This window comes from Haliotis asinina, chromosome 9 (genome assembly GCF_037392515.1).
Source record: "Haliotis asinina isolate JCU_RB_2024 chromosome 9, JCU_Hal_asi_v2, whole genome shotgun sequence".
In the NCBI taxonomy this organism is placed as follows: Eukaryota; Metazoa; Mollusca; class Gastropoda; order Lepetellida; family Haliotidae; genus Haliotis; species Haliotis asinina.
In genome coordinates this window covers 30,918,685-30,946,492 of record NC_090288.1, presented here as the reverse complement: position 1 = coordinate 30,946,492, position 27,808 = coordinate 30,918,685, and the positions used below count along the sequence as shown (strand labels likewise).

The 27,808-nt window shown below is 37.9% G+C and overlaps 2 protein-coding genes across 2 annotated transcripts in view; both read right to left on the bottom strand.

The window, feature by feature from the left end:
• Nucleotides 1-444: 444 nt before the first annotated feature.
• On the bottom strand, nt 445-1,809 carry LOC137297201 (homeobox protein prophet of Pit-1-like). Its single transcript, XM_067829213.1, has 3 exons — nt 1,770-1,809; nt 1,245-1,450; nt 445-1,035 (listed from the first exon to the last, which is right to left on the bottom strand). Exons 1-3 carry the CDS (start codon nt 1,807-1,809, stop codon nt 445-447), a joined length of 837 nt encoding a protein of 278 aa, XP_067685314.1.
• Nucleotides 1,810-5,341: 3,532 nt separating this feature from the next.
• LOC137296683 (peroxisomal acyl-coenzyme A oxidase 1-like) overlaps nt 5,342-27,808 on the bottom strand; it is a 37,740-nt gene continuing 15,273 nt past the window's right edge. Inside the window, exons 4-15 of the mRNA XM_067828502.1 lie at nt 27,325-27,432; nt 24,403-24,522; nt 18,023-18,138; nt 17,173-17,342; nt 16,485-16,647; nt 13,519-13,709; nt 13,242-13,403; nt 11,775-11,880; nt 11,238-11,384; nt 10,196-10,266; nt 8,650-8,785; nt 5,342-7,862 (exon numbers count right to left, since the gene is read on the bottom strand). Of these exons, the coding sequence (XP_067684603.1) occupies nt 7,797-7,862; nt 8,650-8,785; nt 10,196-10,266; nt 11,238-11,384; nt 11,775-11,880; nt 13,242-13,403; nt 13,519-13,709; nt 16,485-16,647; nt 17,173-17,342; nt 18,023-18,138; nt 24,403-24,522; nt 27,325-27,432 (1,556 nt within the window). The 3' untranslated portion in view covers nt 5,342-7,796. The remainder of the gene's footprint in view (nt 7,863-8,649; nt 8,786-10,195; nt 10,267-11,237; nt 11,385-11,774; nt 11,881-13,241; nt 13,404-13,518; nt 13,710-16,484; nt 16,648-17,172; nt 17,343-18,022; nt 18,139-24,402; nt 24,523-27,324; nt 27,433-27,808) is intronic.

Here is a 27,808-nt window from a genome sequence, read left to right as displayed (position 1 = left end):
TGTAAAACTACACTCACTTGCATCGTCGCCAAGACACTGTTCTTGGTGGATGCCAAGTAAAGGTAATTACACGATCAATCAACCGCACATGATGAAAAAGATAAGAATTCAATCAGTCATATTTTAATTTCAAGTTTAAACTAAACATTTACAATGACACAGCACTACCGTACTCTTTATACATGACACAGCACTACCGAATATATACACTTGACAATATGTACACTGATAAATTAGCACTAGCAATGAGTATAAGGTTAAGTAGTTGATATTCAATACACATCAGCACTATCATATTATGTGCAAATGTGAAGCAATGAGTCAACAGGCGGTGAGGAGCGCATTCTGCTTGTGTTTGGAAAGGGGTCCTCCCTTCGGTATATTTAATGTACAACAGAATTGTTTTTATATGATGTTTTGTCAGCTAACTTCTGTTTTTAACGATCATGCACTGGACGTGACGTCAATCTCCTCCTCTGAAAGAATGGGACTGATGCTTCTTTCTAGACCGGAAGTAGATGATGGCTCCAACTTGCAGACGACGGGACTGGAATCAGCAGACGACATCTGGGGGAGACGGATGGGGTCTGGCTTGGGAAGTCTGGACGAAGATGGGGTCAGTCCAATTCGGGTGGATGTCAGGGTAGGGCTCTGGGTGGTGGGGCTCGTCAAGGGAGATCTGGGTATGTGACTGGGTGGAAATTCGAAGAGACGCTGGAAGGTTGGGCTGGCGCCAGGGGAAAACATCGGTGACGTAGGCATCATGGGTGCGACGTCATTGTAGCCGGTCAACACTGGGTACATGGCAGGAGGCATCAGTGGTGAACACCCAAACAGATACGGATAGGAGAACGGGTAGCCATGACGGAAAGGTGACGTCATTGAGGGAGCTGGCAGGGCGAACTCCGCCTTCTTGGGTGGGGTCAGCTTCTGTGGTGAGGGTGAGGACGACACAAACCCGGAATCACGACGGGCGACGTTGGTGGGCTTCGTCTTGGTGCGGCGACTACGTGAACGGCGGTTCTGGAACCACACCTGGAAGGAAATCAACAATGATTTTACAACTCACAAAAAATTATATCGACTAGAACAACGATTTTGTCGTGGTGTTACTGAACCTTCAGTGATACTGAAAAATGTATTGGTTAGGTTCTCAAGTCATATCAAGTGAGCTAAATACAATAATTCAATGTAATGATTTTAAGACAAAAATTGAATTATTTTCAAAACTGGTTTAGACCTACCTGTATTCTGGCCTCCGTAACGCCCGCCTCTTCTGCCAGCTGTTCCCTAAGGTTGATGTCAGGGTAGGGGTTTTCTCCAAACACAGCTTCCAGTCGGTCCAGAGCGGCGTCACTGAAGATGGTACGACTGCGACGTTGCCGACTACGAGGTATGCTGTTGGATGGGCTCAGTGACGTCTTGTCGGGCGATTCGTCTCCATCAGCACCTGAAAAACATAAAGTAAAGTGAGGTAGAAAGAACACCCACGTCAGGAAAGGCGCATAGAAATAAGGACAATCTGTGAGCGATCACTTGCTTGACACCGGTGATAGAATCTGCCCCAAAACACATTTATGAAAGCTACAAATATCTATATATTCCTAGTAGCTGAATAAATGGATTGCTGACTGTATTCCTTTACTAACTTCTTTTGGAACAAATGTACTGTGAGATTGTTTTTAAAGTAATGTCTTGCGTCATACTGACTTTCATTAATTACATTAGCGATTCAAAACAAATTTTTGCAATTAATTAATTTTGCAAACCTTTCTTCATTCCAAGGATAGATGCAACTGTGAACGCCATCTTGTATATATATCCAAGGCAGTCTACAGTGTATTTTCAAAAGGCAGATGCAAAGAATGAAGTCGCCAACAGAACTGACGGTGACCAGCACTCACACCTATATATACCCGACACGTGCGATTAAAGACCCTGAGTAGAGCCATCAGAAAGACGATTAAAACAAAGCCGGAGATTTCACAGTATTTTTGTATCTGTGATATCGGTAACCTTTTGTTTGAAGCTGATCAAAGCTCGTGTGCCAATCATGCCCCTCCCCTACCTAGTTACCAATGCAAACAACCTTTGACCTCTGCTTAAATGTAGTCAAAACATCACTGCTGGCGTGATAGTGTTATGAAAACACGTCACCTTATCACAAATTGTTGTTTATTTCTGAAATTGATCACAGGCAATCATTACCTCGCTGGCTTCTCCCGTGCGGCTCGCTATTTGATGTGACAGTGTTTTCATAGACATATGCTGTGATAGCGGACTCATCTTCAAAAGGTGCCGCCGATGAAACCAGTAATACCACATACTCACATAGCCTGTCCACAGAAATCGCTTAATGTTTTTATTTAAAGATGTCGTCGTTTTTTTCTTTTGATGAATTACATTGTCGCATTAAACTGTTAAAGTACCACACTAAATGTTTAAGAGCACAAAATAATGGTCCAGTATTTCGGGGTTATTCTAAAGAATGTGTCAAAGGAACTTTTCACCTTTGTACTACTAATCTGTGGGGGCAAATATGTGTAACAAACGCTTGAAATGTTCCTGTAAATCCCCCAATGTACATTTATGGCGGAAATCCACACGTACATAACATTTTTCTAGAATGTCCTAATGCAATTAAATTTACATTACACAGTAATTGTTTTATCAGTTCTGGGTTACTTTTCGAGACGAATATTTTTCTGTGGTGACAATCCATTATTACACAAAAAAATTTCTATTCAAAGGTGTGCGAAAATATATAATGTAAGCAAAGACGTTGGAAAACCAAAACATTTTTGTTTCATACTACTTGTACTTTACATTTGCTGTGCCACTTCCAAACACTCACCGGATGAACAGTAAATATCTTCACACCAAAAGCATTTTGTCTGTATGTTATATTTATTCCGTTTTCAATAATCACTGGCATATCTACTATCTACTATCTATATCTACCTTGATTCTCCTATTTTTCATTTATGATGTTCAGTGTTTCTGCCGCGGTATTTCTATATGCCGAAAGTCCTGTTTGCCATTCCAGTCAGTAGACATGTTACGAAAATATGTTTGAACCATATTCTAAAAACCATATTAAACCACAAGGGTGTTCTACGTTAGAAAAAGTTTGTCCAATCCATTTTACTTTTTCTGTCAATAAGATATGTTTGTTTATGATCTTAGTTTTGATCAATATTTCAGTTCAGTTTTGATCAATATATTTTTTGCAAATCAACACAGTTTTTCACTTTTCTATATAAAATGTAATCTCCAGATTTAAAAAAAATGACATGAACAGCTGTTAAATCTAAACAACTGTTGTGTTCACTACTAAATATCAGATTTTTCTGTTGACTGCTATTCCCTGTGAAATATTTGTGGAAAACACGTGTAAAACAAACACAGATTTTGATTACTTTGCGATGTCGAGTCTATGGTTGATTATACTTGTGAAACTGTACCTCACAAAACGAGTGTGTGTCTTAATGGCGTTTCTGTGCGAATCTTCTCAGATCACGTGTGTTTGTGTTGAAACGCGTTTAATACTATACAATAATGTTATTTCAAGATTTCCTCCTTATCATACCTGGGCTTTTAAATTCAATAATCCACGGACATCATGTGTGCCCAAACCGCAGAGCAAATTGTGACACTATCAATGTAATGACCACAGTCTTGTTTCGAGATTGGATTTCTCACCTTGCCTAAGTACCTTATGCAAAATGCTCGAGTTTGATAATGTATTTCAACGTGTGTGGTGGCAGTTGGGATGGGGGGATCACTCCCCACACCTGGGACGCTCACTGACATGATGACTACTTCATCACGTGATGTAGACTGTTACAACATGCACTAAATGTTGTTTACGAGTGCGTCGGATCGGTTTTAGATACACGGCAAAAAAGAGTAAACATGGGAACATTTTACTCCACCCCCTCGAACGAACAAACTGACCCCCCACGCCCAACCCCCACCCAACCTGTGAAAGACGGGAGTATAGTTTCATTCATGATGCAGCTTATCATAAATCGAACCCGTGAAGGTCCAGGATAGAATAGACCTCCAGCAACCCATGCTTGTCGTAAGAGACAACTATGCTTGTAAGACGTGACTAACGGGATCGGGTGGTCAGGCTCGCTGACTTGGTTGACACATGTCATAGGTTCCCAACTGCGCAGATCGATGCTCATGATTGTCTGGTACACTCTTGATTATGTATTATTTACAGACCGCCGCCATATAGCTGGAATATTGGAATATTGGAACCAAACTCACTCACTCATATACAGGTATGTTCTGGATCTTTAACATCTTTATACAACATTCGGATGATTACTTGCAGCATGGTGCGACCAGTATTTTATGTCGCATTACCAAACATCCTATAAAATATGCATGTATTGTTCATATTCCCCTTGTGTGTTTTAATTTCAAATATTGTAAATACATGTGTGATCTTAAGGAAAGCTGAGGTGTGAAGTTAAACGCTTTGCCTTTTATTCGATTATTTAAAGTCACGTTCAATATTATTGCACTTTTTAGAGACCTACATGAAGGTGCCTCTGTCTGCTCGTCTACTGATTCCACACTGAAGACCTGTAATATTTTCCTGTAATATAAATAGGACCTGGTTTAAATATTGTCAGTAAAAACCTCCATCACTTGTCCATAAGCTAGTTCAAAACAGAATCCATGTTGGTATTGACCTTCAGCAACAATAGACTGTAACAATCAACGTAGGGATCTGGTGGTTAGACTCGCTAATTTGGTTGACATGTCATCATATCAAAACTGCATAGACAGATGCTGATGCTGTTGATCACTGGATTGCCTGGTCCTGACTCAGTTACCTACAGACCTCTGTCATATAGATAGAATATTGCATGTCATGTTTGTCGTAAGAGGCCACAATGTGATGAGGTGGGATTCATGTGCACACATCCCTTCTCCCAAATCTTGAATCTGCTATGCTTTATACCAGACAGCACTGCAGTATAGTTGTTATAAATTACACAATGATACATGGATTATTTGACCTATTGATGAAATATCACTGTCTGAAATAGAAAACATACATAATGAAAACACTAAACAAGTGTTTTGTTGGAATATGTCTTCACCCATGCTCATCAACAAAACCATCCAATCCCTATCTTAGTTACCATAGCAATAGGCTCTTAATCTTGTTTGTTGTTAAAGCTGTACTCAGGAGTATTCCAGCTTTACGACGATGGTGTGTAAATTATCCAGTCTGGATTAGACAATCCAGTGATCAACATCATGAGCACCAAATTACCCAATTTGGTTACTCGTCAGTAGTGATGAATAACAACATAGACAGAATCAGGTCACCTTTATTTTTCATAACATCATTGCAATATTTCATGACAGTTACATCCAAACAAATTTCACTCAAATTCAGTACATTTACACACATTGTGAACACATTGACACAATCAGAACAATACCACTCAATTTTCCCACATCTACACTCATTACCAAGAGATGATATTTTAAAATATTATAATATTTGTTGATAAAAGATTTGAATTTTCCCTTTAAACATGGCATTAAACAAATGCAAGACTCCTCTAAAATACACTGACTACAATAATAAAACAGATTTATAATGCTTTGGTAAGAATTGACTTCATAAAATCTGGTTCACAAATCCTCAAAATGAAAATGTGCATATAGAAATATACATAATTGGCAAAATGTTTTTATTCCACAGATCAAAAATTAGAGAAAGAAGTTTACAAAAAAAATATAAATAAATAAATGAATAAATAAAAAAAAAATAAGTCAAACGTTAAAAAATCATTTATTATTGGTTTCACATGATTCTAATATTTCAAATTCAGTAATAAAACTCTCTGAAAAATATATCTTGAACATCAAAATAGAGCAAAGTATGATGAATTCAAGTCATATTTCTCTATCGTCTTCAGATTTTAGAAATGTTTTGCCCAATGGTCATCATAGGGCTGTAAACAAAAAGTTCAGATTTGAACAGTCAATTTATATCAAGCAAACACAAAATTTGGAATTGGATTGCACAAACAAAATGCACAAAAAGAAAAAAATAGCTGACAAATTATATATATTATTACTAGGCAAGATACACATTGACAATAGTCAGATGTTGTTCCAAATGGTTTCAGCAACATCTTTCAGGCATTTGCGTGATAGACAAAACAACAAGATAAAATCACAGTATAATCTACAACATGACCAGCGTTGGCAGGACGCCAACAGAAGTTCTGATTCACTTGTAAGAAAAACAAATCGTCAAAATAATTTTCTTTCTATCAGGGGAGATAATTCAATTGAATCACTCAGCAGCTCCATTAACATTATTGTGACATTTCAGTGTACTAAAAATGTTTACAAGATAATGGTGTTATTGTCTACCTCAAATATTGCTGAAGTGACAATAAATTTTAACTCATTCACTCTATTTCAAAATGTCGTAGTCGCCACTGTAGTAAGGAAGTTACATGTCCATAACATCATCTCACTTTTCAGAATAATAACTAGGAAATGTCAATTAAATATATTTTTAGTCAACTTGCGAAATGACTCACAGTAAGGGACTACAGTAAGGGACTACAGGGAGTGACGAGAATATTTGGTCATTACCTGTGTCCAACTCCCAATGTCCCTGCACTGTGAGGCATGTAATGCATCATATGTTGATAAACCAGTATTTCATAAGGCCACTTTGATTGCATACTCCTCAGGGAATTGATAATTACATTCAACAGCAAATTCATCTAACGATGATGAGTGGAGAACTGACAGTGGCAATATGTAAATGTTTACCATCTTAGAACACCTGAGTTATAACCTCTACATATTTCTTTGGTGATGTCATTATTTGCTGCCAGAATGAAATCTGCAACAGCCGGGACAGAGGGGTAGCCCAGTGGTTAAAGCGTTTGCCTGTCATGCCGAAGACCTGGGTTAGATTCCCCACATGGGTACAGTGTGTGAGCCTATTTCTGGTGTCATCACCATGATATTGCTGAAATATCACTAAAAGTGGCATAAAACTAAAATCACCCATACTCACTATCACTTTGACGCAGCTTAATTTGTATCACAGCTCATATATATGGAGTTACAGAACATCAGTATACAAATCTGTCCCCAGTGTGACTGGCGGCTTCGAAAAACATGTCTCGTCTTACATTCAAGGTAAACTAAAATTCCTCTCTTTCATGTTGTCAATTTGTGCAAATACATGTAGATAACTCCTGACATTTTCATGTGTCTGGAAGTCTTGAGGTACAGGTGACAATTTTTAGATACAAAAATAAATTTAAACAAATCACCTTAAAATCAGAAAAGCAATAAATACATCATCTGTTAAAAATGTGAACGGCAATGATAAATGTAAATGAATAACTATATATTCTAATTCTTCCATGTAAAATTCAAACTTTAAAGAAAAACCCTAAGTATATCATGTACTATCTTAAAGTTCCTCCTGGTCGAAAACTGAAGTAAAAATTCAATAAATACACACTACTCTGACATGTTTTCTTTTCACAGTAAACACATGAAAAAATACACTACTCGGCCATATTTTCTTTTCACAGTAAACACATGAAAAAATACACTACTCGGATATATTTTCTTTTCACAGTAAACACATGACAAAATACACTATTCTGTCATTGTTTGTTTTCATAGTAAACACATGAATTAAAGATCAATGACTATTTATGACTGTGTGCAACACCATCCCTGCACACCCGCATGATGGTCAGGGGTACTTGTTGCAGCATCTACAGCTTGGACAGGGTGGAGCCCTTCAGTAGGCCCCTCAGGTGCTTGTAGTAGACTGGGTGAACCTGCCAGGAGATAAAACACTCATAGTCAGCAAACAAGAGCTACTGGAGCTCACCTTCAGCAATATGACATGTTACAGCTGAAATACTTGATAAACTCTTTTAGTCAGCGAGAAAAAGACCTACTGGAGCATTCAAAATAATTGCTGGCCTGTCGTCCAGCAATTGTTGCTATTGTATTGGGCTGGCAGCTTTAAATATCTGCAGGCCCTTGTTACCTTCAGTGAATTATTCATCTTTTATAAACTGGAATCTATCCCCTGTTTTTTTTCTTTATTAACATTTGGCAATCACCCATGATCCATCATGTTGCGATAACTAACACTTTTATTTCCTGGTATTTCAGCGTATATCTCTCTGTGCCATAAGCTTTGCTAACTTATTTTATAGAAACAGTGTGAAACCGTGTAATGTGTAGTCTATCTTTTCTATACTGGTTTGACTTCAACAAAACACGCCTGCAGATTTCCTTCAGGGCCTGCAGATTTTAAACTCTCACACCCTGATGGTCAACTGGCAAAATAAAGTATTGCAAACACTGTTTGAGACATAAGACATTTTACAGCTGTAATACCTGACAAACATATATAGTCAGCAACAAGAGATACTGGAGCTCACCTTCAGCGATATGACATTTTTCAGCTGAAATACTTGACAAGCACTTACAATCCTCCAAACAACATACATCTAAACAAACAATCCTCCAAACAACATACATCTAAACAAACAATCCTCCACTAAAGTCTAAAATTTCAGTAATTCACTTTCCCTCAGAAGTAACAAAACCAACCTCAGTCCTGTTCATGGGTTCCTTCAGGGCCGACTGGTAGAGTCGCTCATACACATTGCCGTCATAACACCCCAGTGCAGAATGGAGGTGGAAGTCAGGAAGATCAAAAGCATCCACCAAGGACACAGCATCAGGTCTGAATACACAGAATGTAATGTCTGAAATCATTTAACCCTAACGCAGAACAAGAAAATCTGTTTTATTTCCACTCCAGTGCCTAAATCTATCGACATTAACTACAGACTAGCAATTCAGTGTTGGCCTCATGCAGTCTTAATCAGTGAAGCTCTATGGAACAAGTGTCAGTGACATCTTCATCTCATGCATAAACTCAGATGTTTTAATGTTAATCCATCTGTGACGTCATCAATTTATGCAGCATTTCTTCAGAGTATTTTAACATTTTCATTCCACTGTTACGTGTCTCTCTCAGTTCATCTCAAATCAAAAATACACAAAATTGTGAAAGTAAAATTGTTGGGGGAAATTTGAATGTTAATCTCAATATATGAGCGGTGAAACATAATTAAAGCTGTCAAAATCATATCTGACACAACTAACTACCAAAGACCCGAGAAGGTCTGGGGTAGAATAGGCCTTCAGCCAACCATGCTTGCTATAAAAGGTGACTATGCTTGTCATAAGAGGCGTATAACGGGATCGGATGGTCAGACTCGCTGACTTGGTAAACACATGTCTACTGCGGTTCCGAATTATGCAGATCAATGCTCATGTTGTTGATCACTGAATTGTCTGGTCCAGACTGCCGCCATACAGCTGGAATAATGCTGAGTGTGGCATAAAACTAAACTCACTCACTGGAAGTGGAGGTATATAATCAGTTATTTCCCTTGAACGTCACATGCAACCATCAAATCAAACATAATTAAAACACAGTTATCACTTGTCCATGATGTATAAAATGCATTGGTGATTGTGAAAAAACAAATAGACAAAATCAAAGGCATATAATCACAAATCAGAAGTGCAGTACTTTGTATCTGGGTTTACCTCGCTTGAAACGAAAGAGCTGTGATGCTGAACCAGTGAGCGACTTGTTCATTTGTTGATACGCTTAGCCGGCTCTTTGTTTATGGCTCATAAGCCTGATAGGTGTTAATTTCAAATTGCATGTGGTCAGTGATTGAAGTTGTGCATTGCACATTGTCATTACCAGACAGACAGGCAGACACATAGGTGTTAATATACCATTAGGCTACTGCTCACAGGTATGCATACCGTATGCATACCGTTTCATGCTCTGCAAACATACTCACTGTGCATGCGCTATAAGTGCAGCTGTTGAAACCAGTCTTTCCCCCAGCACTTGGGGAATATAAGTGAATCGTATGAACTCTGATTTCACAGGCTTTTTTTCATTGCGTTTTTTTTTTTTCAAATTTATAGGTTGAATTGGCATTTTTGCAGATTTGTTTCGGTAAGTGCATATCGAAAGGTATCAGAATCTGCAAAGTTGTGTTTTACGGTGCATGTGAGTGTTAACCAGTCAGGATGAATGTAATCCTATGTCAAAACATTATGTAACCTGATCTCAGCCAGCAGCTGATATTCCACACTTCTCAACATCTCTATCTGGGCAAGATTCACAGATTCTGTCTGAAAAATACAAAACAGACAAGGCTTAATACTTGCACAAAGCCAAGCTGCCATTTTGGGGGCAATGATAGATCAATGTTTGCCCATAAGAATGTCCCCCAGTTGATGCCCCTGACTGCTAGGAAAATATTCTCAGCAAGTGTTCTCATATTCAGGTTGTAACCCCAGCCAGTATTGGTGTGAGCAGTATTGATGTTAATCAGAATACTACCAAGTGATGTCATGACCAAGTGATGACACGACCAAGCAATGACACGATCATGTCTTTGGCTAAATATTGTTCATTTGGTTGTGTTCAAGAACAGTCATGTCCTAGCTGTTTCAGTTTAACGTCTTGTGGTCATTTCCCCTACAATCTTTGTTACCTACATCACATACACCATCCCCTAGAACATTACTATACAGCTATACAGAGATGCCAACCCTATTTTGGGCCTAAGAGTAATACTGGGGGTCCAAAAGTGGAATTTGCACTTAAAAAGGATAATACTTGTCTGTCGTCACTTCAACATGGTGCACAGGAATAGACATGTGACCTATCAGTATGAAGCTCCATACATTGAAAATTGTTGGTCAAAATACTGGAATTCCTTATAAGTTAATTGGAATAAGCATGATGCTAAGAGTAAGCGTTTCCTATTGGTGTAAGGCCATATCTGAACCCATGCACCGATTTGTTACGAAATACTTCCCTGTGAAATCATATCCAAAATATCATATTGCAAAATGAGTAGAAAAGTGTAATTTTCACAGATTAAATTTGATGGTGTAATTTAATGGTGAAAACTATGCCCAAAGTGTAAGGGTTGTCATCTCTGTATTATAATACACAAGTTAAGCTGGTGACATCCATCACGATCACTTGCACGGCACCATCATCTTGTAAGGTAAGATGATCTCAGTCTTGTTATACAAAGTACTGTCTCACGGTCAGTATACGAAGCATATGGTCTGTTCAGTATTACATGTACCTCCAAGAAGTCCCCACTGTTGTTTGAGATGCCATACAGGGCATACAAGCAGCACAGCTTGTGTAGAACAGCCTGCACCTCAGGTCGGACCTTAACAGTCTCCACTCCCTCTACAAAACATTCCAGTGCACAGAACTGGCCATGGACCTGTGCAAGATAATGAGACATTAGACATGTTTAGTCAGAAAAATAAGGTCGGTTACCGCTATAACACTTCTTACATCCTGATTTGAATGCATGTTGCGGACAAGTGAAATCAGTATTTTAAGAACCTCAAAATATATATTGAATCTTTGCAGCATCTTGGAAGTCTGTGTCTGATCAAATCTGAACCAAAACATCCGGTGATTATGATAAATAGAGGATACTAAATGACCTTTCCTGTAATACCATTGTTATTGAACAACTTAATGATTTGGTATCAAAGAGGCAAAAACGAGTTTGATACTATATCTTTCATGTGTGCAAGGTATGAAGTAGAAGTTCCTTTTTAGCGTCAGTACTGTAGATGAAGTATGATGTATATATTCATTTTACCTTCCCTGCCCTGACCAGTCGGATCATGTTGTTGTTCCACGCTATATGTTGTTCCATCCCACTTGTCATGTCTGCGTGAAGCTTACGAGCCGTGCCAGTCACAATCCTGAAAGAATGAAAGAAAAAACAACCCCAAAACATGAATTACCTCCCCTTACATGGTGTCTACTATAGTTCTGAGAGCTTTGGCATTTTGATAATCATATTCTGGGTGCCATTCCACAAAACAATCTCAGTGCTACGATTCTCGTGAGTTTACATTAAAGCATAGGAGTTACAATATTTGCAGTACTACCACAGCTTTGTGAAATGGGACCCAAGGTTTATACAGGCTTAGAAAATTAGGAGCCAAACTGACAACAGTAACTGCTTTTCAGAGTCATTTTCTAAAATTGCGAGTCATAAACATATTTAGCCAGCCACAAAATTTCATTATTTATTTGAAATAAAGCAAAGTTCTGTGAAAGTATATTTTGTGATCTTGTCAAAATTAGTGATATGACAAAAACAGAAGCTCCCATCAGATGATGACTTATGTAGAGCTATTCACTCTTTAGTTAATTTTTGAGTGTGTTACAGTAAGAAACTGGGTTCTTCTGGAAAAGAATAATTAAAAGAATAAAATGGTCTACTTTCTAATTTTACAGTTTTTGTACGGATGAGATTTTAATGCATTTGCATATGACCAAAGCCACTTATGTGGAATAACATGGAAGCAGAACACAGTCTCTAAGTTACCCTACAGATGCAGCTGAACAGTTACTACCTGTCTCTGTCACAGAACCCCCTGAGTGGTGGGGTAGCCTATTGGTTAAAGTTCTCGCTCCCTAAACTGATGATCAGGTATAAAGCCAATTTCTGAAGCCCCCTTCAATGATACTGCTGGAATATTGCCAAAAGTGACATTAAACCATTTTCAATCTTTCTTCCCACTCAGAAAATATCCATTAAGAAGATCTTATTCCACTTCATCTGGTTGTTTGGTGTTGTTGATAGATAACAATGGGAATGCGTTCAAAGTTTCTGTCATACCATTCAAGAAGGTGTTCACACATGTTGTCCAGTGTGTGACATAGGTTCCAAATTGTGCTAGCCAGTTGGGTTAGCTATACCTGAAAGTTACTTGCCTATAACATAATTCACTTGCCCAAAATTTGAATTTAGTAAACAGCAAAAGTTTACAAAATGTAAAATTAAAATCAAACAATCCCATAAAAATCACTAGCCGGTCAAGCCATTGACCATGGATTTTTACTAGTCACAGGGTATCAGACCAGTGGTTATTTCATGCACTGATGTTGTTTATGTATTCAGTCTGATGTGAAAAGACATGATTCCCAAAATACTGTCACTTATGACCCTACTCTGTGGGAAGACTTCTGGATGCTGAAAAACATGTACCTTTAACGCTGAACATTGTGCAAAAATTCCTAATATGTGGTGGACGGAAATTGTGACAGTGTTTACCCATATGCTCTGTTCATGTAGATGTCGAGCAGTGTGCGAATGTTCCGGCAGTCACTGACGTTTTGGATAGGACACATGTATTCTGGGTCTGCAGCCAGGTAGGATGTTGAACCCAGCAGTTGTTGACCAGACAGAGCATTGGCCACTTGCTTCATCAGATACCTGCAACAATAGACTAAAAGTGACAGAGCATTGGCTGTTAAATTGTCTGCAGGTACTACATAATGTTCCTTCACTGTGTCACACATCATTACACTGCCTTGACTCAATCACTCACCTGGCTGTCTGCTGGTACAACACTGTGTTCTCCCCTTCCACCGTGGGGAGGGTCATTGCACTCAGCAAGTACGGTCCACAACCGGCCATCAGCATGAACCCGTGTCCGCCCATTGCCCTGCGTAGAGTCTCCTGGTAGACACATGTCTCCTCAGACAGCAGAGCCTTCAAGCAGGATGACTGACTGTGAAGCTGATGGGAAGACATGAACAGATAAAACAAAGGTCATAACCTGACAGTTATGTGATGTATAGGCCATATGGCTATGAATGATGAAATATCTATATATTGAGATAAGTGAACAAAACAAATAATACACATCTGACCTAATTTAATTTAATCTAATCTAATCATCTTGTATAGCGCTGAAAGGTTCCTGGTTGACTGTTCACTGGCACTTTGACATTTAACAGTATGTACACAGTTTATACACAGTGCCTCTTGTGTTAACAGTCATAGGCAATTTTGAAGAGAGGAGTTTTTAAGTTTGTCTGAAATGCTGATGGTGTTTCTGATAACTTGATGTGGTCGGGAAGAGCATTCCACGGAAATGCTGCTGCACAGCTGAAACTGTGTTCACCCATAGTTGTTTTACAGTGAGGCTTTTGGAGAAGGTCCTTGTCCTGGGAACGCAGTGTCCGGTTTGATGTGTTGGGCTGGACAAGGGCTTTGAGATAGGAAGGAACAAAGTCTGTCTTGAAGCTAGGGATAGTGTGGAATAGAATTCTGAACTAGATCCGGCTGGAAACTGGTAGCCAATGGAGTTGTTTGAGAACTCATGAGATATGTTGGTGCTTAGGTGTTCTGGAAATCATCCTGGCAGTTGTATTCTGCAGGAGTTGAAGTTTATGAAGGAGTGTTGAAGATATGCCATATAACACGGAATTTGGGTAATCTAGTCTTGAGATGATAAGCGATTGAGCTAGCATTTTAGTTGACTCTTGAGAAAGGTATCTGCAGATTTTCCCAATCTGATGGAGGTGAAAATGGCCTGTTTTGCAAACTGCTGCTGCTTGATTCTCCATTGTCATACTAGTGTCAAGAACAACGCCCAGATTCCATACTTGTTTACATGACGCTACTCGTGTATTCCCAATTCTGCATGTGATTTTAGAATCAGGTATCTTCTGTAGTTGTTGATGAGAGCCAACAAGAAGGACTTCAGTTTTTTCCTTATTCACTTTAAGAAAGTTCATGTTCATTTTCATCCAGTTTCAAGATCCTGAAACCCGGGGGTGACAAACAGCTGGTGGACCAGCGCACATTCAGGTACAACTCAGGACAGCCAGGAGAGATGACATCCAGCTGGGAGCCGTTTCACAAAACTCTCGTAAGCCTAAGATCTCGTAACTTTTCTCGTAACAATTGTACCTGGTATACTGGGCCCCTATGTTACAGTATAGCAGGTATGAATGCTACGAGAAAAGTTATGAGATCTTAGGCTTATGGGTGTTTTGTGACATGGGGCCCTGGTCAGGCGCTGTTCCATCAGCCATTTGTCACCCCCTGTGTGAAGTGTGAAAACAGCACAAAATTACATGATGGTTTCTTAAACAATTTTTTGACTATCAGAAAACATCAGATTTCAGATCCTGTTGCCTACAGAGGTTTAATTTGTGTTTTATTTATGTTTTGTGCACTAATCCCAATTTCGAGTTATTTGTCATTCTCTTTTTAACACAAATGAAGCATGTACTATTGACAACTGTATGGATAACATCTTCTTTTGTGTGAGTTCCATGTTTCAGTAGATTCTTGCATGCATGCATGCATGCATCCACCCATCCATCCACACACACACACATACATACCCTCCACTCCATGTTACATTTCTCCTTGAGTACAGTACAAGAACCTCTGTCAGAACATAGCACTCACAAAATAAAAGAAGTTGTTATGTACAAAGTTCCACAATATTGTGCTTCCTGACTTCTAAAATGCTACTCAAAAAATACATTATACTTCTGCCCAGTCTGCCTCACTGAAAACATCATTCCTAGTACCTTTACCATCTTTACAAAGGTAATAAATGCCTTTTCTTTGCCTGTACTACTAAATGAATTACATAATCCAATCACACATTCTCTGCATCATATGAACTGTCTGACTACAAATGAACACCAACTTGGGCAGCCTTAGAAAAGTGCTACTTTGTTAAAGGTCACATGCAACGTAAAACATAACTCTGCAGATTCGGTAAGCACATACTGATACAAATTATCAAAAGTATCAATTCAAACTATAAAGTTGAAAAATAAATTGCCATGAAAAAAAAAGCCAGCGCAATCGGAGTTCAAATGATTTACTAAATTTCCCCTAGCACTGGGGGAAAAAGTGGTTTCAACAGCTGTGCTGCGCTGTGCCCATAACGCATGTGCAGTGAATATGTTCGCAGAGCTTGAAACGGTATACATTCGGAGTATATGATTTTGTTTGACAACAGTAAATGAAGCCACACTGAAACGACGCATCAAGTACAATAAAAGAAGTTATTATCCATAAATAATCTTACTTTCTTATGACTCGCCATACTTCTAAAATGCCCATCAAACAGATCATGTTTCTGTATACACAATCAGCCCTCAGCATATCAGCAAATGAACAAGCCTAAATCGGAAGCCGTTGTTACACTTGAGTGCACGCCCTGCCGCTATGACTGGGTTCGGTCTCCCAAGGGCTTCATTTCAAGGGAAGTAAGCCCAAGTACAAAATATTGCACTTTTGAATCGCAACTCTACCCTTATTATTTTGTTTATGTGTTTTTTACAAGCAGCAATGTATATTATATGTCATGAATTAGTGATAATTGTGTTTTAATTCTGTTTGATTTTTGGGTTGCGTGTGACCTTTAAAAATTAGAATTTTAAAAAAGCTCATTTTTACCACACTTGTGTTTGCTTTAATTTTTGATAAAACATTATATTTGACTATTATTATGATGGTAATCACAGAGAAAGAAGAACTGACCTCAGCCAGAAGTCGGTTGTTTCCACCAACGATTTCTTCATAAGCCTTCTCATACATGGCCTGCATAGTTGTCGCCACAAACTGGAAAGCGTAGGTGGCCGCCAGCGCTGGGAACAGCTTGTACTGCTGGGACTGGTAGCCTAGAATCTGCATTTCCTCACTGCTGTAAACACACGGGCAGCTACATGTTATAACTATTACCATAGCGATAGTCTATTGTGACCTACTATTACAATACTAGTACGAGTGGTCATTAACCACTCGATAAATACAATAAGTATCCAGTTAGGGATCATAAAATCAAGCCTGGACCCAACAGACCAGGGATGAATACTGTCAGCTATGAACCTCTCCATCTGTATGACATGCAATCACGTCTGACCATGAAAGTATGACAAGGTATCTGGGTACAGCTCTAACTCAGGATTCACATGTATGACAAGGTATCTGGGTACAATTCTAGCTCAGGATTTCTATTATGACAAGTTATCTGGGTACAATTCTAGCTCTGGATTCCCATGAATTACAAGGTATCTAGGTACAAGTCTAGCTCCAGATTCCCATGTATGACAAGGTATCTGGGTACAACTCTAGCTCTGGATTCCCATGTATGACAAGGTATCTGGGTACAACTCTAGCTCTGGATTCCCACAGATGACACTACCAGAACACATCTACAGTGTCATACCCTGGTTTAAGCTGTGACTGTCTGCGCACGGCACTGTATCTTATGGACGTGGTTACTCCTTTCATGAGGATACCTGTCGCCCACCTCAGTATTTGCACTCGAACCAGAATCATTGTGGCATAGTTGGCTTTGCTTGACCCTGATGTACTGAAACGACCATCTCTTGACACCTGTATATACACAGAAAATAGACATATTGACATCAAATGACAACAGACACTAAATCTATAACAGGCTACAGTGTGTCACTAATTCAGACTGATCTACGTTGAATTTTATGGCAAAGACCACCTACTTATGTGCCATGTTGGGTGGGGAAATAGTGAACTGTTTTAAGTTCTGCTCTGAAAACAGCACTACCACCAGTTTCATTCCAAGTAAAACTTGTTGTCATGCAAATGCAAAATATATTTTATTCAGAAACTACCAAAGAGACCAGTACACCACCAGATCAATCTGAGTGTAAAGTTTGGTGAAGAAATATCGAATGGTTTTCACGACTCCATTTTCACGCTTTGCGGGGAATAAAAATGTAATGTTAATCTATATGTTACAATTTGGGTTTCAGCATTTAATTAACAAAATTATCAATAAGTCAAATTAGGAGATAAATATACTGTGTTCGAAAATCAGAGGTATATAATGTGATTACATACCTCTGAATGACTTTGATTAACCAATCACAATCCAGTATTTACTGAAGTCATGGTAGAACTATGTTTATTCTGACATTAAGTTTATTTTGCCAAAATATGGACCTCATCAGATGCTCTGGATCATTCAACTTAATAGAGATGACCAGTGGAAAGTAAATAACTTTATAAAACAGGGATTCAATAAAATGTCTTACCTGGGAATTTTTCATCAGCATGTTTGTTCGTGGAATGCGGACATTTTTCATTATCAAGAAGCCATTATCAATGTTCTGTAGGGCCAGCTTCGGACCTATATCACCCACGCTGACTCCTGGAACACAAGTGAACAGTTCAGGAATGTATATCTTCATATCACCCATGCTGACAGCTGGAACACAAGGGGAACAATTCAGGAACATGTATCTTCATATCACCCATGCTGATACCTGGAACACAAGGGGAATAATTCAGGAACATATATCTTCATATCACCCATGCTGACACCTGGAACACAAGGGGAATAATTCAGGAATGTATATCTTCATATCTCCCATTCTGACACCTGGAACATAAGGGGAACAATTCAGGAATGTACTGTATATTTTGAAACACTTCCCAAACAACAAACACAAGTCTCCTAATAAACCTAAAATGCTTCACCTTTCAAATTGAATGAACAGAAAATTGGATTATCTGACTGCTTTTGCTGAATGATTAAAATGAATAATTCGAGTAAATGATGTGGAATACGTTGGGTTGTATTTATTCATCATAATCATTATTTGCAAATTACTTACTTAGACGTATGATTTTGTCTAAGAGGACATAAGGCAAAAATTCAATTTCAGTGCTTAAGAATTCCTACACATATTTTCATTTTGAGGAGGAAGAAATTAAAGAAAGGAAACTGAATCACTGACAGTTAATGAATTTATGACATTTTGTTCAACTATCAAACTGAATCAAGTCTTGAATGAAATCAAGTCACAAATTTCATGATAATTGTGCTAGCAATCATTTTGAGAAAAACATACTAACCATCAAAAGCTTAAACTCGCTAGTGGAAATGTAGCCACTTACATCAGTCAACTGTTCTAAACTAGAGTTTGCAAAATACCCCTTAATGTGAAAAGGTACTCTTATACCATTGTAAATACTGTCATGAGTTAAATAAATGATACAACAGTGAAAACTGACAAATGCTTAACAAAACTTTACACAAAACACAGAGCAATTAGATGTATGATCCTTGAGCATTTCATCTGCATTAGGTTTGTAGTTGGTTCCCCCAAGTTCATGGAGAAATTCATCTTCGATGTAACATACCTATATACATAACATATAGTTTGTGCTTTAAGTGAGTCTAAACTTTTGATGGGCAGGAAATTTTCAAATCCTACATTTGAAGGTGCAAACCAGCACAGCATTTCCTCACAGTGGATCGACAGTTCCATCAGTGTAAGAGAAGCATCAGGAGTCCTGCAGCCTCAAAACCCTCTCAGAGTCTAATATCAAGAGAATGGTGGGGTATCCTACTGGTTAAAATGTTCCTTGTCACGCCTAAAATGTGAGTTTGTTTCCCCACATGGGTACGATGATGTTCATTTCTAATATGCCCTAGAATATAGTTAAAACAGGCATAAAACTAAACTCACTCACTTACTTATGTAAGGGGGAAACATGAAATTTATACTTTCAGAATCTCTACATTTGTGTATAAAATCATCTAAGTTTTGTTTGCAGTGAAAACATACTTTTGAATTTCACTTTAAACAAAAAAGTAAATCGAAAGAAGTGAAATTAAATAAATGCATGTTAAATGAAACAGCGAGAACATGTAGGGTTGGTCTGTGTAAACATTCATCTCGACTATCATGAGCATTTGTTTCACTGGTCCACCCACTGCACTTAGCCCCTTGTAATACAAACCAATAACGATTTGAATCTATGATCGTTTGTTAAACAACTTTTATCCTAAGTTGTACAAAATTCTCAGACTTATATTTTCAATTGACAAGGTGAAAAATATGTGAATTAGCAATTTTACTTTCGAGTTATTTGGTTTACTTTTTTATTTCAAGTGAAATTCATTGGTACATTTTCACTCCAAACAGACTATACAACAGGTACCTGTCAGCTGTGTATCTGCATTAATTATGCTAATATTTATGTGAAAACTTTTTTTACTAAGTCTTTTGCCTAGTATGCTTGAATTTTTCTAAATGCTCAATATATTAGATCTTACATGCGTACACACAATAATATCATATCTTAGTCTGCATACCGGTGCATAGATAAACTAACTGAGGTATACTGAGAGGTTCTATTTCAACACATGAACAAGGCAGCTTGCAGTCTTTCTTATCGTTTCTCATATTACACAATTAATTGAAAATGACAAAATGCCCAAATGAGTTTAAGTGAGGTCTGCACAATTTATTTGGGAACTCAAATGAAAAGTGGGATACCCAGTTGATATGAACACAAGTGAGTACATAACTCAACGTCCCCAAAAGTTATCTGTAGCTCTCACCAACACTTGTGTCAGAATTACTTGTTTAAAGCCTATGCAGAACTACCAGTGAATTTGTTGCCTGTTATCTGTTACACCAACAGTATAATCATTACCACACTAATTTCAATCACAAACATTCTACAAATTCATATTTTTCCATTAAGGTCTGAATAATATTATTTTATTCTCACCTCGACCCATCTCAGATCACTTCACAGTACCCACATGGACAAAATGCTGGTATCATCTAACCTGTCTTTAACAAAATATCCATATTTTGCCCTGCCTACCAGATGTACAGTGACCAAATTGTGAAAGGTGATTAACATTTCAGTGCAAGGCCTTGTGAATGTGAAATGAGTATGACAGTCAATGATAGCTGAATGTTTGTAAATCTAATAATGAAAAAGGATAAAACACCTTTTCATTCACAATATACATGCCTCTCCACATTTGTCACCATCATCTTATGTGTACTGATTTCTGAGTCTACTTCTGGCTTCAACTTATGCACCATCTCATAACTTTGTTCAAAAAGAAAGAACTGTTTAAAAAAATACTTTCGTCCTCAAAAAGGGTAGACTAGTTTAATATCATCTCTATCACTTGCGATATGCTGAATTTTCAACAACGCCATCTGTGCCATTGCACATGTTCACAAGCATGAGGTCTATGTTTAGACTGGGATTTCAAGGTCAGATTGATCAACATTAGTTACAGACAACTTGAACTTAGAGGTATTTCTTATCTGAATAGAAATGTCACTAATCTGTGACATGCTATTTACAAGTTTGTACATTAACTGAATTTTTTTCTGACTCTCATAGCACAAGCAATTTAAATTGCCTTTGTCTGTATTCTATATGTGTCTATAAATATGTGCATATGGGGCACAATACAGTTAATCTAGTAAATACTGTAAGGCTATCCTAACAACTGATTGTCAGAGTGATAAGTCAACCTTATTCAGAATTGTTTCTCCACCAGGAACACATTCGGATTTTCTCAAAGCTTAATAATAATAAAACATACATTTTGAGTAAATTTGAGTGAGAATATCTATTGAAGGAAGCATGTCAGTATGAATATTGAACAGTTAAGTCAATCATAACTTCAAACCTATGATTATTTAAAAATGTATAAAAAAAAGATTTAAAAAAAACAAAAACAAAAAAAAACAATAAAAAAGATTATATATATATCATTTAACTAAAACTAAAGCATTATAGAAACTTTGCTATCAATTCAAACATGCCACAAGGTGATATATAAAATTAAAAAGTTTGGAAAGTCCCCAAAAGTGGGGAAAATATGTTGAGATTAATAAAAATGTGCGCATACACATTTTAAAAAAATACCAAAAGGCTCGTTAATACAACATCCCCAAATTGACCACAATAATGAAAATGTTTCAGAAGTAACAGGGAAACAAATCAATTATAGTAAGAAATAACAGGGAAACAAATCCATAATAAGTTGTTAGGTGTGTCTCAGCTATTCTTTTAAGTAGAGAGGTAGTCATATCTGACCTACTTTTAGCTGGCTGAACACAAAGACCATGTGCTGGGAGATAGCATGTCAGGACTTGTTTGTCCAGCTTCTCTAATAAATCAGGGCACAATCAATTGATTGAAGATACCAGTTGCAACAAAGTTAAAGTCAAATGATATTACATATTACAACACAAAATATGATATAAATGTGAAAGTTTGGGTATTGTTTATCAAATTATTGTTTTTTTGTATTTATAACTATCAAATTTATAATATGACAAACACAAAAAAGTGTTTTCCAAAACAAAATAAAACATCTCCAAAAGTATTATTTAAAATCATGCAGTGTCAGCAGTGTATTATATCATGCAAAAAACAACAAAAAGGACACATTACATTAAAAACACACTGTCAAAAGTAAAAAAACAAACATTATAAATAATCCTTAATTTTCAAAAACACATAAGAAAATACTTGAATGTAGTTAATGCTTTAGTTTCCATTCTTCGTTCTTTTCATTTGTTAATTTATAAGCTGAGGTCTTCCTCAGCCTCTCAAACATTCCCCCCCTAGGTGTTAAAGGTAATGACCTTTGTACCCCTCAACCAACGAGCGAACAAGATAGCTGAGGCGCCCACACCCTAAGAGGTATGGGTTAGTAGGGGGGAGTGGGATTCGAACAGTTCACTAAAGGTATATAAATACATCTCTATTTGCTGTGATCATACAACTGATAACCTACTTACATTAAAATATTACATATAATTTCATAATGTTAAATCAAATATGTAATGATGTGACCTTTCTTGACAACACATCTAAAGAAAATACTCATATGATATTTGTGGTATTTTCAATGACATGAAAAATAAAAGAATTTTGCATTTGGAGCTAAAGTGAATATTGTGTTTTCCAAGTATTACAGGGTTAGCAAACTGAAGAGCACCTAAACATTTTCAAACTCAAACTTTTGCACAGTTCAGATGACAACAACTAACAATGTATGGATAATAAAGAAACAATTATTCTAAAACTTCAAAGAAAACTGAACAACACAAAATATTAATGTTAAAAACCTCAATATGACTTGCATTTGTGAGAGTGATTTTAATGCACTTCAAACAGTTGTAACAGTGATGGTGAGTGAGTGAGTAGGATTTCACATCACTTTAAGAAATATTCCTGTAATGACTTGGTAGGGCACACCTAGAAAAGACTTCACATGATGTGTCCTTCAAGCGTCTCAAACGTGGATTGCCATTACAATGAGTGAGCTCATTAGACACTAGGCAATATCAGTGAGTACCCTCGCTAGGTGGTTGTTCAATACTTATCATAAAAATAATTCAGGAGGGACACAGCAGTAACACTACCATTAAAAATGTAACTGTTTTATCATTTTATCTGAGTATAGTTTCTATTTGTTAAAACTTTCAATTTAATAAATTAATTTGTAATTTGTGTTGACTATTGTTGAAAATTGAGACTTGGGATGTTATGTGGAATATTATTCTTTTAAACATGATAATTTATATTTTTTCAAAAAAAATATCAAATTATCACAGCAGGGTTCTGACATCCGAGCGATTCTAGGAATGCAGTACTTGTGCATAATATGATATGGTCAGCTTGACCAGTTTGACCAGTTGACCATTGTCTGTTCTATTTGACTGTATGATACTGAGGTATTGCACACATACCTGCTACATTGTACCATCTCTGCAACCCAAATGGTACAAATTCAACTTTATTAAATATATCAGAGAGCAAAGACCCACTATTATTTTGAATTCAAGATTCAAACTCCCAATAACAGTTCTTTGACAAAGGGAGGTAACTCAGTGACAAGGAAGAGATTTCAGTGGCTGAGGTTTTAGTACACCAAATCAGAATAATTGGTTTTATATGCAGCTGGAGTCATCATTGAAAAATGAACTGACTGGAAGCTGTGATTGGATAATTTTGTTAAAGAATTTGGTGTTTTCTAAATGCATATCCATCATGTAATTAAAACCAGCATGTTTTGCAGTATTTACTGCTGCCCATTTTAGTAAAACTAAAGCTGAATGTGACCACAGGTATTTTCAAGAAGGCGATATCTATACAGAACTGGGGCCTGTCTGTATACCTTATGGTTCTAAAAATGAAACTGGTTAAGGTAGTCATTGTGTTTTTGTAATAGTTTTAAAAGAGCAGCATGCATATTTGTCAAAGTCATTGGGTACACAGTTCATTTTTAAAATATATGAATACCACAGAAGTCAATGGGGAAAAGATTTGGTTTTGTGACAATAACAGCTTCAGCCATGTCCTCAACCAGCCATGTCATTTGTGTGATGAGTGAGCGAGGTGAGCGGATGAACAAAATCTGAGCTACAAATAGTGGTAGTCAATGAATGACTTAACCTTATACTAACGCACAGTCTCTCAACATACATCATCTTGATAGAAACAAAAGATGCCTCAAAAGTGAGAGGGTTTAGCAAGGAGGTAAAGTCTGTGTGAAGGGGAAAATAAAGCAGTTCTGGGATTGTGAATGACTCACATTTCAAGTGTATTATGGTTCGCTTGAGTTCAAATGACTCACCTGGCATGGGTGTGTGGTCTTCTAAACTTCGAAGTTGTACCATGAATGGGTGCATTCCATAATTCTTCCCTTGAAGGACAAGCTGGGCTAACACTATTGCGTGTGTGCTGGACTTTCCTACTGAAATAAAAAAAATATCAATTCTTGCAACATTGATGAATACTGACATACAAATGAGCTAATAGCGAAACACCTTTATAGACATTTGGGTGGTATCTGGGCTGCTAAAGCACCTACATGTTAACCAGAGTTCAATTTCAGAAATATTCAAGCTATATAGTAGCAGTCTGTAAATAATCGAGTCTGGACCAGACAATCAAGTCATCAACAGCATGAGCATAAATCTGCACATTTGAGAACTGATGACATGTCTCAACAAGTCGCGAGCCTGACCACCCAATCCTGTTAGGCACCTCTTATGACATAGCTGCCTTTTGTGGCTAGTATGGGTTGCTGAAGGCCTATTCTACCCTGGACCTTCACGGGTTCTTAAAGCAAGCATGGGTTGCTGAAGGCCTATTCTACCCTGGACCTTCACAGGTTCTTAAAGCAAACATGGGTTGCTGAAGGCCTATTCTACCCTGGACCTTCATGGGTTCTTAAAGCAAGCATGGGTTGCTGAAGGCCTATTCTACCCTGGACCTTCACGGGTTCTTAAAGCAAACATAGGTTGCTGAAGGCCTATTCTACCCTGGACCTTCACGGGTTCTTAAAGCAAGCATAGGTTGCTGAAGGCCTATTCTACCCTGGACCTTCAGGGGTTCTTAAAGCAAGCATAGGTTGCTGAAGGCCTATTCTACCCTGGACCTTCACGGGTTCTTAAAGTAAGCATAGGTTGCTGAAGGCCTATTCTACCCTGGACCTTCAGGGGTTCTTAAAGCAAGCATAGGTTGCTGAAGGCCTATTCTACCCTGGACCTTCACGGGTTCTTAAAGCAAGCATGGGTTGCTGAAGGCATATTCTACCCTGGACCTTCACGGGTTCTTAAAGTAAGCATAGGTTGCTGAAGGCCTATTCTACCCTGGACCTTCAGGGGTTCTTAAAGCAAGCATGGGTTGCTGAAGGCCTATTCTACCCTGGACCTTCACGGGTTCTTAAAGCAAACATGGGTTGCTGAAGTCCTTTTCTACCCTGGACCTTCACGGGTTCTTAAAGCAAACATGGGTTGCTGAAGTCCTTTTCTACCCTGGACCTTCACGGGTTCTTAAAGCAAGCATAGGTTGTAATGACAATGATAATCATACATGAAGTGCCTCATGTCCAACCACTGCTGCACAGCTGTATAGTGCATACTGAGGTGATGTGGCACTAGAATTGGAAATACACCTGTAATTAAACACAGGGAAACCTCAAGAAAAAGATGTTTCTAACTTTTAGTTGAATTCCTCAAATGCCAGGGAGTGTGTGACAGAGCGGCTGAAGTATGAGAAAGGTTGTGTGCCATTGTTTTCTCAGTAACAAGCTTTTGCATAATGGACATATCAAATTAGCATATCAGTGAGAGCTGTTGAATGAAAACATGAATTCATTTTCTCAGATCCTCTAATCAGTCTTTGCGCTGTGATTATCATAGTTTAGCGAGATTGTAAGAAGGACAGACGAAGATCTCCTAACATCTCCTTTTGTTGCGACAGTCAAATTCTGACAAATGGGGTATTTTCAACAGTGAGTTCAAAAACAGGTTTGCCATGCTCAGACCAAGATATGTTTTTAAAAAGGTTTCAGACCTATAAATTTGTCTGTATGATTTCCCCAAATTGTGAGTCGCACGACGAGCAAACCCTTTGCAGTTGCAACGGCTACCTTTGTTGACACTGACAAGTTTGGTTATAACGGTGGCCTTGCTGATTGGCTACTGTGAGAAAGCTGAGCCAGCAAAGGGAGGTAATAAAATTATCGGGCCGACCTGTACATGCGTCCAGGGTATAGTGGAGACTTATTGGATCGTATACCCTGGAGATATCGAGGATGTATGTATATAGGTACAAAATAACTATATAGGTATAAATTACCTATATACTGCAACAAGTTTTAAATGCTAAAAATGAATTTCCTGATTTCGAAAACTGAAACTAACATTCGGTTTTCAATTAATCAAGCCTTATCATTGAAGCCCTACTATCTATCGCTTTGAAGTCGCCTTTTCCTGTCTTAAGATTTAACTGATCTTTTGGTCAGTCTAAGTAAACATACACTACTAAGTTTAACGAAACCTAGTAGGAGGTCGTGTTGGTAGACATCTGCATGTACGTTTTGAACTTTCTACCTGGGGAAAGGTTTGTACCCAAACGATTCCAAATACCGGTAATGCACATGGAGCATGCTACAATACTGTCAACAGTAAGTAAACAGTCGCTGAAAATGACGTTTTTGTCAGTATTCAAGGCTGTCAGAAATATTTGCTAATGGTAACCATGTCATCAGAGAGCCCTAAGCATATATACTGCAGGTCAAATACTTGTGTTTCATGTGGATTTTCGTTATTTGAGAGATCAGTGACAGTGTCTGCCAAACCCTAAACAATAGCTGTTGTCTGATTGGTTAAATCCGTTCAACCTTCTCGCGTTTGACTGGACGGTCATAGGTCGCTCAAAGGTTACCCGACGCTACCTCTTACTAGGTTTCATTAGACTCAGTATTGGAGTGTAATGGAAAATATTGAGACTCAGTTTACTTAGACTGATCTCTTGATAAGGCTCACTGGTTAGTTGGTATGTGTGTTGACATAACTATAAGGTGAGCAAGTCCAGTTTTACAAATATTCCAGCAATATCACAGTGGGGAACACCAGAAATGGGCTTCATACACAATACCCATGTGGGGACCTGAACCTGGGTCTTTGGTGTGGTGAGCAAACACCTTAACCACTAGGCTACCCCACTGGGTGTTGCACATAGTGTATTCATCGAGCTGTCTACATACATCCTCCTGGCCACCATTTCATTGATGTGATCTTTGGTGTGTTCATCACAAACTCATCAGTCTGGGGGTCAAAGGTCGCTGTTGTCTCCAGAGCCATCAAATTGGTTCCTTGAATAGAAAACACAATCAGTAAGTCCACCAATTCCTGAAAGTAATCCTGATTAAAACAATCTAATCCCAAAACATGTGATATTTTCAGATTAACTGTCACAATTAACATTAATATATAAAGATAGCAGTTGTACAAATATTCTTTCACAAAGTGGAAGGATTAAACATTATGTATCAGTCATCATTTTCACATTAATATAGTATAAACTGCTCCAATGAAAATGTAAGATGTTTCAGGCACATTTAACTGTTAGCAGAAGCATTATCATTTGGAGAATTATACCAGTATGATCACTGACTAGAAAAAAGGCAAGTCTTTAAAGTTTTAGAAAGATTTCGAAACCATCCCTTCCTTATATTCGTTTCCTTAAGC

Coding starts and splice junctions, on each gene's coding strand:
- LOC137297201 (XM_067829213.1), bottom strand. CDS start 1,809: ATGGCGTTCACAGTTGCATCTATCCTTGGAATGAAGAAAG. Junction 1,451..1,769: donor TATCCTTGGAATGAAGAAAG/GTTTGCAAAATT, acceptor TATGTTTTTCAG/GTGCTGATGGAGACGAATCG. Junction 1,036..1,244: donor TTACGGAGGCCAGAATACAG/GTAGGTCTAAAC, acceptor ATTTCCTTCCAG/GTGTGGTTCCAGAACCGCCG.